The 15981-nt window shown below is 39.6% G+C and overlaps 1 protein-coding gene across 9 annotated transcripts in view; it reads left to right on the top strand.

Annotated features, from left to right (window-relative positions):
* kmt2cb (lysine (K)-specific methyltransferase 2Cb) overlaps window positions 1-15981 on the top strand; it is a 59506-nt gene that overhangs the window by 3139 nt on the left and 40386 nt on the right. For all 9 annotated transcript variants that reach the window (XM_020103500.2, XM_069511155.1, XM_069511154.1 and 6 more), the window contains exons 2-10: window positions 2586-2774; window positions 6806-6894; window positions 8722-8869; window positions 9949-10155; window positions 11545-11654; window positions 11764-11873; window positions 13040-13202; window positions 13352-13523; window positions 14879-14993. In XM_020103500.2, the coding sequence (XP_019959059.2) occupies window positions 2586-2774; window positions 6806-6894; window positions 8722-8869; window positions 9949-10155; window positions 11545-11654; window positions 11764-11873; window positions 13040-13202; window positions 13352-13523; window positions 14879-14993 (1303 nt within the window). The remainder of the gene's footprint in view (window positions 1-2585; window positions 2775-6805; window positions 6895-8721; window positions 8870-9948; window positions 10156-11544; window positions 11655-11763; window positions 11874-13039; window positions 13203-13351; window positions 13524-14878; window positions 14994-15981) is intronic.

Below are 15981 nucleotides of genomic sequence, written 5' to 3'. Positions count from 1 at the left end.
CAGTGTTGGTCCTTTGTCGTAAAGTGATGGGCTGGGCACATAGTCTTCTGTACTGGTTGACTGGAAACATCCATTTACAATTTAGGAGTACATCCCAACCAAAAACGAAAAATATGCTCTAATCTGAATCTGTATGCACTTTTTTATTATGTAGCAGTTAAGCTCTAAGTGGTGAGCAAAATATTATCTGTGCTGCATCACAGTCAAAATCTTAGCTGTACTACTTTGTTGAGAGAGAGGCTGGATCTTAACACGATTCAACAAGATACTGGCACAACTCAAACAAATGACATATTAAAGGAAAAAACCTCAAGAAATATAGAGGATATAAAATAAATTGCACAGATGCATTCATACAGGGCAAGGAGGTCATCAAATGGTTTGAGCTCCAAACGATGTGCCCTTTGCAGTAACCACATTTCATAGCAACTTCATAGAAATACCAAATAAAGGAACATCTTTTTGATGAGTCTGCGATAAAAGTTCAAGAGACTTTTAGAATCTTTGCCAACTGTTATGGCAGCGTTTGGTGGCCCAACACCTTATTAACACAGTTAATGTATTTTTCCTTTTAATTTCAATTGGAAATGGCCAATGGTCATCATTAAGGTATGGTTTTAGTACTGTTGGAGATTATCCATGTTTGTACAGTGTGAAAAACCAGTCTTGAAAAGAAAGCTAAATTACCCCAACATGTATTGAATCAGTGACTGGTAAAATATGAGAGATGCAGGATAAGATTTTAATAAGTGTTTGATTTCTGAACCAAAGAAATCCCTCATTTGGTCAACAGCAACACTTCAAGCTCTGTAAATCATTGAGCCACACAATTGGATGCTAAATGTCATTTGCAAGACATGACAGTCACATTGTCAACCCAGGAAGGATTGAAAAGTACAAGCTTTTCCTTAATATTATTATTATTACTACTACTCTCCACAATAACCCACTGATGTCACATCCGTGTTCCTGGATAACTGGGGCATTGCTTTTTCTACAATAACGAAGCGTGTTGTGTCACAATCTGTGGGAAGAACCTCTCTCCCGCCCGCAAGAGTGCATGTGTGTGTCTGCCTGCTCATCTCTGTCGCTAATTAGTCCATTATTAATCAATGATGTCAAATCATGAATCCAGATTGTTCTGGTCATTTTCACCCTGATGTGTTGGCTGTGCTCAGCATGTTACGTCTCGTTATTTACAAAGCAAACCCCAAGCACTGCAAAGTAAGTGCAGGTCAGCAGAGAGGGTGAAGAGGGAGGACATGCAGCAGGGTAATACGGCATGGTACAAGGACACCGGGCATGCAATGTGCGGCAATCATCCTGCAGTGGTGGGCGGGTATTGTCCGGTACCTCCGGTACAGTTAGAAGGAGTACCGTAACGTTAGAATTTTGGCAGTATCTCTTCTCGTGACATCCCTATACAAGAGCATGTGAGGGATGCATAGAAGCACGGTTTTCTGTAATGGAAAGTTTGTACATCATCCCATGAATAAGTTGTATCTACACAAAATAATACACCAAGACATTTATTTTCTGCCTTTGTGTTATTCCGACATTAAGCAATCCTATTTAATGATTTTGCAACATTACCCACAATGCTCTTAACTCACTGAAATATACAATATAAGTGGAATAGAAATATCTTTGGCAGGCAACATGTTTCTGTTGTCCAAACATGGTTTACATAACCCAAGAGGAATCTAAATCAGTTTACCTTTGTTTTGTTTTTTAGTATACTTTGAGCCACCTTAATTTCACTTCATATTGTAGAATGCAACTACCAGGTAGCATTCACCATATTTACCATTGAGTGGTTTGTTGGGGGCGGGTTGCAGTGAAATAGAAAACCTGGAGCTGCTGCATGTGGAGTGACTGCAGAATGCTTGGAGAAAGATGTGGAAATTGCTGCCGCTCCAGTCCACTTACATAGGATGGAAGCTAAGTTGATGAATATGTCTTTGCCCAGAGATAATCATTTTTCAGTTTTAGATACAGAGGGTGTTTTGGCAAAAAATGCAGGAATATTTAGATAGAGTAAAGGTAATGCACCTTAGGCACATAAACCACAAGCAGAATACTTCAAACCCATAGAATATGGTCTGAAGTAGGTTTGTATCATTACAAAGTGGATGCCCAAGGACAAAAAGTATTGGTGCAGGATCAAACAGATCTGAGAAATGGATGAAGTTTAGTGAATATTTATCAGAAGTGAGTGGAGTAGACGTGATTGCATCACAAGCTATTGAACTTTCTCTACACACTCAACACTGCAGCCCTGTTTGTCTGAGGGATAGATATAGCTGTATCAAATATGCTTAAAAATATATGGACATCTGAAAGTCTCCCACGTTCCTTCATCTAACATTCTGGCTTTAATTTTCCTATTTCATGTCATCTCCTGTTTCCTATTAATTCTTTAAAAGCCTGTTGAGAATATGAATTAAAATGAGGTGAAAATTGGCACTCATCAGTTGTGAAAAGTTGTGTTATCCAAGCTTGGATGACCTGCTGTTAAACATCATAGTCTCATCTTTTTTTTTCTTTTTTTTTTACCTTTTTTCAAAAAAAAAAATCCTTTTCAGAATGTCATCAGAGGATAAGACTGTGGAGCCCTCTGACCAGGGACCCTCACCGCCCTCCAGCAGTGTAGGGGCCACGTCCACAGAAAGTCCTGCCCACTCAGACAAGCGACCACGTGGCAGGCCACGCAAGGATGCTGCTGCCATCCTACCCCAGGCGCCACCCTCATCCACACCGAAGAACAGAAAGAAGTAGGTTTTTTCCTCAACATACCATTAATAATTTCGTCATTTTATACAGTAGTGTTTTTTTCTGATTACTTGAATTGGATATGATCAAAATATGGAATTAATACATCATTATCCATCCATCCATTATGTATTCCTCTTATCCTATGAGGCTCACAGGGGGGCAGCTGGAGCCAATCTCAGCTCACATTGGGTGAGAGGCGTGGCCAATATTATTCCTAAAATATTATTTTGTCTACATGCCGGTGTCAAGCCAGTTACACTTTCCACAGCATAAGGCATCACATTTAATTTTAATTAAAAGCAACAATATTGCAAAGAGGCTTTGTTACCCTTGTAACTCTTATGGAATTAAACCGTCTGATGGGTTAAATGAAATACAAACATTACAAATTCTATAATCTTAAAAAAATACATTCATAATAAATTACAACACCCCCACATGTCTTATCGCTCATTTGTAGTGTGTTTTTCTAATAAATATGCATTATCATTTAAATCAATGGATATCACGTTATAACGTGTTGAAATGAGGAAATTAATCCTGCGAGCAGAGGAAAACAGAAAAATGACTGTCGTAATGAAAGATATTCATACATTTTTGAGTAACACATCCAGAGAAATTTGTAGTGAGGTATTGTACAACATGTCTGTCTTCTTTGTTACTCCCATAGCAACATATAATGCAGCTTAGAGCTGCTCTGTAATAAAATGCCTGCAAGGTTCTTAACTCTCTCCCTACTCTGTCCTCTCAATCAATCTTAATACCCTGCTCCCAATGGATCGTTTAATCTGCAAGCATCCAGATGATGCGTTAATGCCACATTGGAAGGATGACCTGGGACAGACTTGAATTGTTTCATGTTGATGAACATGTCAAGATCGCACCATCAGCACTTAATGTTCTGCTCTTGTCTTTATTGTTGTCACTGTCACATTTTAGACTTTAGTTGTTTTTGTGAGATCATTATTGATCCATCTGATTTTACTGAATTTGTAACACTGAACCTCCTGAAAACTCAATAGTCCCATAACTCACTCAACAATTGACAGAGCTTTGTGGATGGACCTCATGTTGAAACACCCTAATTAGTAATCTCACTATTGTTTGTAAAAGCAATAGGTTAATGAAAGCCCCTGTCTTAAAAGATTAGGGACCAAACTACTATTTTAGCGACCCACTATGCTCAACCACACATTTTCTCTCAATCTTGTGGTCAGACCAACTGGCTGCCTCTTCTAACAAATACAAGCAATATGTATAAATAAATAATACAATTACAAATGTTAAGTGTGGAAAATCCAGGTTCCTTGTGACAAAAGAGGACATGTCAGAAATCACTCTTGTAGACCCGGTTGTTAGTATTTACTTGATTTGCCCACGCTCCATCTGCTAGTCAGTCCACGTAAGAATGACAGTGATCCGTGTCTGGTTTTCCAGGCAGCAGTTTGCTAGCTGGGACTACTTGCCATGGCATTATTTTCACCTTTTCTCTTTTTTTCTCTCTCCCTATGGTGGGACTGTGGGGGGGATAAGTTGTGCATGGTATGGGGTTGAATTTTAGTCTTGAGCATTTGACAGTAAAATAACTGACTGCCTTTGTGCTGAAATTTGATTCCTTTAGCTCAGTTATGTATAATTACAGATTAGTCCTGTGTAGTAGGCAATGTAAAGAGGTCACCACCAACTAGTTTGTCTGTACACACTAGATTGTGGTCAATGATAAAAATGTCCCACACAGCTCATTTCTGCGTTGAGTGTGAGCTGAACGTGTATGTGAAAGACTGCTAGAGAAGGTGTTGGGCACGACATATGGCTGAAAGATGTAAATGGCTTGTTATTCTACACATTTAGCTTGCTCCTGGTACATAGCTGTGCGGGACCTCGTCTCTGACCTTGTTGTGCATGTCAGATGAAGTATAGTGTGGAAATGTATATAATTGCCATCTTGTATTTTTCTTTCTTTCTGTGGAATGTTCCAGCTCCTTCTCTCATAAGCAGTCATACATTGCACAAAGAAAGCTAATTGTATTTTGGATGCACTATTTACTATTATGAAACTGCTGTTTTTTGATTCTCTAGCTTGTTAGTGCAGGTGCTACAAACATCTTAGTTGTTGTAGTTGTGTCTCTTGGTTTGTTCCTCTAATAAACATTCAGTCATCATTTATAATTTTTAATTGTGGGACAAAATCCTGTTCTTCATGAGGATTTTGTGTGAGTTTAGATTTTGTGAGATACTAATGCCAGTGTTATTTGAAAGTATAGTATGACAGCCTGTATCTGGCTCATCAGTTACTATGTGGACCTTAACAACATGAAAATAGGTCTCTGTTAAAACGTGGTTGCTCCAAATTTACTAAGATGTTAATGTTTGACTCAAGCTTACATGTAATTTTATGTTTTCAGAGGCCTCTACTGTCATTTTAGTTTGTTGTGGTTTTTTGGTTTCTCCTTATCTTTACATGGAAGTCATTTAGAGGGAGGAGTTGATTTGGCATCCAGCCATTTGTGATTTTTTTCTCTCAAGTGGCATGAAAATTTAGCCCAACCCCCTGAGTTCTCCATTCTGTGGAAGAGAAATGTAATTGCTGGTGTGTGTGTATATTGACACACAGGTACATGGTTGAATATGTTAGATGTCTGACGGAGCATATTCAGTAAGATAATGGCTTTTTTAAAATCTTGCTTTAAGGCAGTGGTGACATCTTCTAAAGAGATGAGAGGGAAGTGGGGAGGGGAGAGCCAACGTGACATTTAATTCGGCACTCAACAGAGTGGATCTTGAAAATAAGTATTAATGACACATGAGAAGGGCTATCCCAATTGGTTTTTATTGCTTGGGCCTTTACTCCTTGTTCTTTAATAATCAGCATCTGCCAATGCATAAATTCAAATAAAATGTTTTTCTTCAAATTTTTATCACAAGAAAACCAAAGTTCCTTTAAAAAGTTATATGATTTGAACCTAAATCAGCTCCACCAGAATGAAATAGTCTATAAAACAATAGTGGTGAGGCGGGGGACCTCATCACTAGTGTACATACATACCCAGCTTTGATATCTTATACTAAGTGAATACAAAACTAGCCTTATTTTCAGGGTTTCAAGTGTTTAGATAAATTGGCTGCTACACACTCAGATATCAGTTTTTCATGATTCATCAATTATTCCCTAGGAAATGAGTGAAAATGTCAAAAAATGCCATCTTGCAATGTTAAAGAAATTAAAAAAATTCTGGATCATTCCATTGTCCTGATCATGTCAAAATAAAAAAAACCTCCACTAAGTTTCGTGGCAATTCCTGTATATTTTACATAAACCTGCTTGAAACAAAATGGACGGGGGCAAAAACAACAGAGGTAACAATGGTATAGAATTAATTATTTGATGCTTATTCTGTATTATTGGTTTTGTCCAAAGCTTCGCTGAATAATGGCAGTGTATTTGGATGTGATATATACACAAAGCCACTAATAATGGCTCAAATATCCCCAAGGATATGATTGTAGAAAATCCCAAACATGACTCATGCACATCCATTATTAGATTATTTGTGGTGTCTTAAATAACAGAGCAATTATTACATAATACATGATGTCTGCATTCTAATTTGAAATTCAGTTTCAGTATGTTCAGCTAGACACTAATGAGTTGTCATCCCTCAAGGGACATGACAAAGTTGCACTGAAGACCTACACACACAATGCTGGTGTATGAGCAGTGGTACATTTAGATTGGTTTGTGAATGGGAATGCCAACATTCCTTATTAATTCTGATTCACTCTTGATCTAAATTTAACAGAGCAAAGTTATCCAGTTAAGCCACCCCCCCAAAACCCCCAAGCTACAGCCCATCCTACCCTGCCCAGCGGTTTGTGTCCCTCCATTGAAAATCATTGATAACTGTGACTATATTTAACTAATTCATTACCACAATACCGCCACCCCCTCTCTTGAGGCGAACACGAACACTCCTATCTTATGCTTTTTCACAGCCTTTGTTAATTTGTTTGTGTCTTTTCCTCACCTTAGGGGTCGCACCAGAGGAAGGCTTGCCGTAGATGAGGAAGACAGTATGGACGGGACTGAGATAACGGAGTCCATAGGCACTCAGGACACAGGTGAGACTTTGCAGATACATCATACACACGTTGGTTGGTATTGACGTAGGACTAGAACATCCAGGCTGCCTCAAGCAGAATGCTTCAGAGCATATTTCAGCAAAGGCAGAGGGTTCTACCTCTCCTGGAGAAGGATGGATGAGAGCTTTTTCTTGGCACCTCATGCTTCTACTTCAGTGCTATAATTGAAAGGGTTTAGCTTGAGCTGTGAAGCTGCAGTGGGTGTGTATTTTTTTCTCCCCTTACTGCTTCCATCTCTCCTCCTGCTCCGAGATTGGCATTGAGGTGCAGTGGGAAAGAGCCCAAGGCTAATGCCCTCTAAAAGCTTTTTAAAATCCCATCAGTCTCTCTAGACCCATTTATGTGCATTTCTATGTGTGTACATCACATCATGTGACTATGCCTACCATTCTTATACATCTCAGTGCTTGCTCTGTTGCTGTGCTGGAGATATTGGGGGGGTCTAATTCTGCCAGTGGCTACTCTTTCTTTTATAAGCTGTAGTTTACCTTACACCAACAACACATAATTTTTATTTTAAAATCTAAAATAAAAGGACAGAGGATGCTCTTGGGTTTTTGCTCCCTGTCTCCTCCCTGCTCAACTTATAGACTGGTGGTTACCTCAGTGGCTTTCTGTGCCTTTAGGCTTTTGGCAAAACTAAATCTACAATTCTATACCATCACGGTAAAGTGATAAGAGTGCAGCTGAGGGGAAGCAAGGTACAACTGTTTTCTGAAAAGGTCAAGACCTGAGCTAAAAAATCCTCTTTCATTCTGTAACCTCTGATTTGTGTCACTTGGACAACATAAAGATTTTAAATATATTTGACACCTTTCCTCACCACATTCTGAAACATTTACCTTTGAAATTGTAGCATTACGACACATTAATGTTGATCAGAATAAGAAGTTATCATTAAATGCACTCATATCTCAAGTCTTTCACAGTTATATTTGGTTAGGAGGTAATGAGCTTGAATTTGTCCTTGTGTTATTCCATTGGATGACACAGAAGTATTGTGGTATTAGCCTAATTACATTACGTTAATAAAACATTTCCATGGCCCAAAGTCCCAGTGAGATGTACTTCTGGGAGTCGTTTTGTGTGATACAGACACAGTGAACTTTGTCTTTTTTTTGTAATTTAGATCAAAAGCCCTCATGATAGCAACGAAATTGGACTAGGTTGTAATTCATGCACTATTTTCCCTATTAATATTAAACCCCACTTCTTGATACATTTTGGCCATTATTCTTGTTTTTTGCCTGCCTCTGTTGTTGTTGGTATTCTGTACAGGAGCTTGATGTTCCCAGTGGGTTTACTGTAATCAGTGCTTGAGCATATGGTCCTCATATTTTAAGATCCATTTCACCAATAAAGGCTGTGTTTTTGACCTGGAGCAAACTGACTAGAATGCAGTCAGTTTCCCCATGACAGCTTGTATTAGTCCGACAGTGCATGCTGGTTTTACAGTAATAATTGGCAATGAATTAATGAGCAATTGAGTGTTACATGGGCAGCAATACCCACAAATGCAATAGAAAGTGTTATAACTCCCCAGGAAAACAGTGTATGACGACAGAGAGTTTAAATTAAGTTCCTTACCCTGTTTGTATTATTCACCCATAATGGATTGTTAGGTAATTTTTCACCAGCAATGATGGTGAAGACAACCGCTTCCTTGATCCCACGTTGCTTTACTATGTCATCAAACTAGGTCTTTTGTCAATATTTTGAGTGAGAGACCCCTACCAACTCAAGTATCATATTGTATGTTTATTTTTTAATGAGTTACCGATTATTTCATTTGTTTGTCATCATCAGAAACACAAATCCTGCCAGTGGAGGCCGTGGAAGTTGTGACCAGTGAGGTGCCAGAGAAGGACGATCCCTCTTGCCCTCTGGCCCAGAGCCCTCCAGCTGAGAATTCAGCAGGACCATCTGTCCCAGGAAGTAGAGAAGTCAAAAGCAGGTTAGAAACACTAAACTTCTCCTGGATCATCGTTGTGTAAGAAATAAAGAATCCTGTGTTTTTAGTTTACTTGTTTTTAAAAAGTGGGACAGATGACACCTCAGAAAACTAATGTGGTTTGACAGTGTTTTGAGCTAGAAAATGTAAATATGGTTGTACATTTTAAAGCTAGGTTTGTAAAAATGGCACATAACCTCAACCAGAGTGATGCATGACAAAATTTAGGCATTTAGAGGTTAACCTGCAAGGAAGGAAGGCTACTTGTGCTAACGCTGCTAATGTCAACAACACTCTGTAAACCAATATGACATAATTCACCTGTAAATGCTGTGTTCCTATTTGCATTTGATAATTTTCCAAGTGTTATAATTTATACTACTAACCTAGTCCAAATATAAATTTGAAATATGAATTGATGGGGAAATTAGTTTTAAGGCACAGCCCTGGTCAACATGTAAATGCACTTGAGTGCAATTGTGCATTTGTATTCTGCAATGTGCCAATTGTGTTTGCCTTGCTGTGTGCACATGCATGGATGGATCAAGTCTGCTGGTTAAGGCTGCACTCTCCTCCCAGGCGTCACTCTGTTAAAGGTTATAATCCATCTTCTGACCTGTCTCTGCTATTGATGTTAGTGATGGAGGGTAGAGCAGCAGCATCTCCAGGGATCTTATTAACGGGGCCATCTCATTGCTTAACAATGTGATAAATATTTACCGTATTTTTTATTTCTTAACTTTCAATCTCTTGGCTACTATTATCTTGTTTTTTCTATTTATCGTCCTCCAAAATGCCTTTCTAAAATGGACTCTAAACCATTTCTATAACAACTTCAGTTTTTTGTTTTCAACTCATAAGTCTTGCGCAAAAAATAATGCTGAATTAAACACCTACTGTGGTTTAAATTAAGAACCTTTCTCAGAACAAAGGCATCATGTGTTTGTATTTATGTTGCTCCCAGACAGTCCCATTGCCAGAAAAAGAAGGCCTTAATTAATGGTGACACACGTGGCACTGTCTTAACTCACAGTACTTATATATAATTAAAACCCCCCTACCACCCATTTTCTTTGTTTCAGTGAGCGTCTCTGTGCCTTCTGTTACTGCGGTGGCCATAGCCTGCTGGGTCAGGGGGATCTGCAAGTATTCAGTACCACGCCTCAGCTTGAAGCACTATTCAGCCAAAAGGGTGGAGGTGGCTTGACAAGTGATAGCAGTGATGGTGATAAAACCACTCAGCCAAAAATGGCTGGAGAGACCACCTCAGGACAGAGGGAAAAGACGAAGTAAGTAGGCCTGGCTGACAGTGTTATAACAAATGGCTTGGATGTCAGTGTTGGTCAAAGCTGCAATTTCATCTGTGATAATTTGCTGTACAAAGCTAATGAGCTGCATAGAAAAAGAATCTGCCTCATTTCATTGGCCTCACCCTTTTTACATGATAAACGTAGGTGGGGAAGTAATAGATGCTGTTGTAGGTCAAACTTACTTTGGACTTCTGTGTTGGGTAAAATTAACTCAATACATTTTACATACACATTCGACCATACACTCAAAGAACCATGCACACAAACACATACACAGACCTCACAAGCCAAAGGGCACCCCTCAGTTAGCAGGTATTGTTGTCATTTGTCTTTTGAAGGCTAAATCAATTTGCCTAGAAGCCATATTATCCGTCCGTGCCCTGAGGCTGAGGGATGCCACATCAGGTGTGTGCGTGTGTGTGTGTGTGCGTGCGTGCGTGTGCGCGTGTGTGAGAGTGAGAGCATTCACATGCGTGCATGCCATGCCACCAAAGGACCCTCCCTGGACACTTTTTGGTCAGCTGCCTAATTTGTTTTGGTCCTTTGGAACCAATTGGGAGGCTCTCTGGGTTCCCTGTGAAATAATGTAATGGACAGTGTGAGCGGTATGGGTCTGGCACAATGCCAAACCCAACCAGTAGCTGTTGTGTGTGTTGTAGTTGTGTGATTGGTCATTGGGGCCAGCCCTCAGTTGTGCCACGCAGAGGCAGGGGAGTAGGGAGCCCAGGGCAGGAGGATAAATTGTATATTGATTTGTCAGGTAGCAGCGTTGGTGGAGGGGAACTGTGGAAATGTGAGGAGGTGGGAGAAGATCATTTCGTAACCTGTGTTAAAAGTTTGACTCTAAACAATAATCTGACAAGGCTGTTTGTCATGTCTGCACCATCATGCTTCCAGAAACCAGTGTCTTGATTTTGGCCATTGGTTTGTTTACTGGAACTTAGGTTCTTTTTAAATGCTAATGCTCCCTCTCCACATTTTCCGCATGCTATGTGGCTCACTAGTTCAAGCCAGGGACTCAGAGAAACACATCCTTTTGAACAGATTTTATGAGACAGAACAGCCAGCCTCTTGTGCGCACACCAAACAAGAAGGCCCTCTTCCTCCTCCTCCTCCTCCTCCTCTCCCTCCTCCCCCACAGCTTTTTATTTGCTCTCTAACATTTTCCCCCAGCTCATTCTCTCTGTCTACATCTCCTTGCTTTTTAAAAACACATCGTCCTCTAGCTTTTATGTCTCTGTTTTCGATTCATTTTTAAGTTGATTCAGGCTGTCTCTCTATCTTGCATAGCACATCTTTTAGCTGTTCTCTTTTAAAAAAAAACCTGTGCTGGCATGCTTTCCTTGCTAACTTTTTCCTTTGTTCCAGTGTGTCTGAAAGCTGTGAGGAAGAACCAGACCCAACCAGTCGATTTTGGGATGAATTGTCTCATGTTGGCCTTCCACAAGATCTTAAAGTCCAGTCTGTCTTTGAGTCAGGTAAGACAGTGACACTTTTATTGGAGAGTTAATATTTAGATATTAATCTGTCATCTTAAAGTGCTCAATATGTTAATTTGAATTAATACATATTTTATCAAAATTTCAGGGCAATGCTGGGCACATCAGAGTTGTGCCTTGTGGTCCGAAGGTGTTTGTGAGGGCGAGGGACAATCTCTGCTTAATGTGGACAGAGCCATTGACTCAGGGAGCACAAAGGTGAGTCAGGGAAGAACATCCATGGACTAATAGGTGTTAACACCATCTTAATGTGTTGGGGCGGCAGGGGAGGGTCTGCGTCAGTAAGGCACAGCAAAGCTGATGGATCAGACTGGCTGGTAAAGGTCGGCCCGGCAGCGTGGATCTTTCAGCTGTGAAATGGAAAAGGTCATGCCACTCAACAGGGCTGAGCTCTCATGGCAGCTTAGCTCCTAGCGTTAGCAGTGGCACAGCTCACAGCTCTCCAATTGCGTTTGCAGCCCAGTGGTCATGTAGCCCATCAGCAAGTCTTCCACTTGAACTCATGAGTGGCTGTTTGTGCACACTTGAAAAACTGTGTGACAGGAGCTTGATGTTAACTTTTTAAGGCAGGTTTCACATGTTTATGATCAAAAGTTAATTATCCAGGTAAAATCAACAATAATTTTTTTTTCCCATTTTGTTTGCAAACGCCAAATACGCAATTGAGACAAACAAATGGTTGAATGCATCCAAACTGTGTTAACATTTACAGTAAATACTTTTATTTTTGAATTTTTTTTAAGTGGCTCCAGTTTGTCTGTTCTGTAATATTATAAACCTTATTGTTATATTCATTTACATTCGAGCCATTACTTTCCTGTTAATCACCTCTTCATTTGATCCTGAATTGCAAAGTATTTTGTAAAATATTTTTCGATATGAGCTGTATAATTAATAATTGATCATTCATATTTGATAATGATGATTGAGATATAACTGCAATGAGGTGCATGTGATGAATTAATGGTACAGGCACTCTTAATAGCCATAACTGTGCCTAACAGTCACATGACAGCATCTACATCTATGTATGCACAATTGTGGGAGTCAAAAGGAAAGCTGTGCACATGCACTCATTTCCACAATAACTCTAAAACAGAATCATAGGTCTGTGCAGCTTAATAAACTTTGTGTGCACATAGTTGCTGTTAACAAATTTCTGCCTCTCTGTGCTGAGACTGAAGGAACAATGACCGCTATTCTTCTGCGGCAAAGTGTTTGAACTCAGTGTATTTCCTACGCGGTATACTTGGATTGACTCCTGATTGGGTCAATCAAGGCATCCTTGGGTGTATTAGGAAAATATTTATCTGAATTGAGAGCAGACATGTTTGACTTATTTTGTGATTTCTCTGTTCCTGCAGCACTGTGCATACTGTAAGCGCCTTGGAGCATCCATTAAGTGCTGTGCTGAAGGATGTGCTCAACTTTACCATTACCCCTGTGCAGGGGCAGCTGGGACATTTCAGGATATCGGGAGTCTCTCTCTCCTCTGCCCAGAACACATTGAATTGGCCCTTGACAAATGTAAGTTGGGTAAATTGTGTTCAAAAATTATGCTTAATGTATCTTGGAGATTTTAATTTGTGTAATTTTCTCAACTGTTCTGTCTCTATCAAGTTTGCCTCCCTTATTTTCCTGACTCAAAGGTGTTTCTTAAATTTTCTTCCCCATAGTTGTAGATGATGTAAATTGTGCACTTTGCGATAGTCCAGGGGACTTACTGGACCAGCTCTTCTGCACCAGTTGTGGTCAGCATTACCATGGAATGTGCCTGGACATGGCTGTGACCCCTCTAAGGAGGGCAGGTTGGCAGTGTCCCGAGTGCAAGATCTGCCAGACCTGCAAGTAAGTCACCCTCCATCACTCGGTATTACCTCCTGCACTGAACATTTTTGTCCTTCTCTATCTTTCTTTTCTCTCCACTAATTTTCTCAATAGCTACTAGGCATGGTTACCACTGTTAGATTGTGAATGTCTGAGGTTTGTGAAGAACTAACTTCATGTTGCAACCTGAAGCTCATTCTTATAACCTCTTAACTTGTTTAAATTTGTTTCAGGTAGACTGTCTATTGAGCTCTCAGTTTCATATTTACATAGAAACTCTAGTAATTGTTGTTTCATCATGTTATTACTAGATGGTGTTTTATAAGATTGAGTTGTGGTTCATTATATATTGTCTCAAATTATAATGGATGGGATGGAAATTGAGAGACTGTCTCCAAATTGTCAGATTCATTCAAACACACTAATTACTGAACAACATTATATAAATAACATAATTATTTTATATTTGTCTGTGCATAACATAACTTATATTGTGGTTAAACCAATATTAATTATTATCTGTATTAATAGGCAGTGAAAAAATAATCTGAAAAAGGTAAATATGATACAGCCAGTGTTGGCCAGGAAAATGCCATTTGTGTGTTTACCGTCAAGTTCTCTTTTTATTTCCTCCAATTCCTCAGCATTACTCATTCCCAACTCTGCAATTAGAGAAGCAGCACCCCCACACAGCATGACGCACAGCTACATGCCCTGAGCTTCTGTATGACAGCAAGGCTAATATTTTATCATACTAACATTTCTGCAGGAGCAAGCATTACTTTGTTTGTGTTAAAAGCATGGCACCACAATTTCCCATCCCCCCTTTCTTATAAAGAACAATTAAAGTGACATTAACCCATTATTAACTCTGCTAACAAGCTGTGTTTACCAACAAAAACGTTCAACTGGTGCATACATAAAACAGCAGAACTGAAGAATAGACTCATTCACGGTTTAGAGGTAAATCCCACTAATGCTTCTGAGCCTCAGGTTACTAAATAACAACTTTTCTCTGTAATTAGGAATAGGCATTATGTATAAAATTATTGTCACAATTAGTGACAAATAAACAGAACGTAACTAATTAAATGAGCCTCTGTGATGTCCCCAGAGCAAACATGTTACATGTCCTCGCCTTCACAACAGATCTATTCAATATAACGTCTCATAGAATATACAGTGTTCTTAAGCCTGGGTTGGAAAATCAAAGGAAAGAGTATACACTGAAAAAATGTTAAGGAAACCCAACGATGACAATTCTAAATTGAGAAACAACACAACTATGACCATTGTAAATTAAATCCTGCATATCTTTGTGCCTTTAAGTCCTTCGCTGGCTCTTTAAATACAACCTTCTCTCTCTCTCTTTGCAGCAACCCAGGAGAGGACACTAAAATGCTGGTGTGTGACATGTGTGACAAAGGCTACCATACCTTCTGTCTGCAACCTGCCATGGACTCTCTTCCCACCAATGGATGGAGGTGTAAGGTAGGACAGACCTCATGCTGATGCTGAATTGAAAAGGGTTGCTCTGGTTGGTATTTAGAAATTTAGAAATATAGGATATTGGTCTATCAGTAACTGTAACATAGTGCTGAAGATGTTTGGGGTAATGTACAAATGATTAGATACATATACACTAATCTTGAACAAAAAGTAAAATGCTTTGTACCAAATTTAGCTACGAGCTAATTTCCATTTGCAGTTCTTGAAACATGAGAATAGGTTAGAGAATTATAAACAATGAAATTAAGTTAAAGTATTCAAGATATGAATCTTTGCTCTGAATGAGTAATACATGTATGTTTGCCATCCATATAAATATGAGTTGTTGGTTTATATATACGCTTCCTGTGGTCAAGAAGTGATTCATACAGCCTGATCTTTAAAGGCCTCGGTTTAGCCTCAGTGCCCTAAGATAACATAGTTCGTATGCATGTGTACATGCGTGTGCACATTAATCACCCACATCCCTCCGCGCAGCCCCACCCTTCACCCTCCAGCAGCGTAAATGGCGAGCTTGTCACTTAGGCAGCTGGTTAACCCACCACCCAATTTTCTGCAGTGGTCACAGGAAGCCACAGCAAATAGAGGAAGCAGGTGATGAAAGGTCTCCACACTTTGCTTCTATATCTGACTCAGCACAGGAGAAACACAACCCACGGTCCCACATACAGACATGGTACTTGCGTCTTCCTGAGCAGCCGCTACCAACCTCTGTCCCCACTTAGAGTCGGTGTGGTGTTTTTGTTCTGAGAACTTACTGAAATGGAGATCAGAGAAAAATTAGTCATTTTTCCAGTTTCACTACGCTGTCATTGCACAGTCATGTATGAGCTCCAGAATAGCAGTCTGAAAAAAAGAAGAAGCTAAGTTTATATATTGCTGCAAGGAAATACATGGTGCTGGAACACTTTTCATTGACAAGGTTTATTTCCAGTGGAATTAAAGGAATATTTGAGATTTGAGATGTCAA

This window comes from Paralichthys olivaceus, chromosome 16 (assembly GCF_024713975.1).
Source record: "Paralichthys olivaceus isolate ysfri-2021 chromosome 16, ASM2471397v2, whole genome shotgun sequence".
Lineage (NCBI taxonomy): Eukaryota > Metazoa > Chordata > Actinopteri > Pleuronectiformes > Paralichthyidae > Paralichthys > Paralichthys olivaceus.
This window is presented reverse-complemented; position numbering and strand designations above follow the sequence as displayed.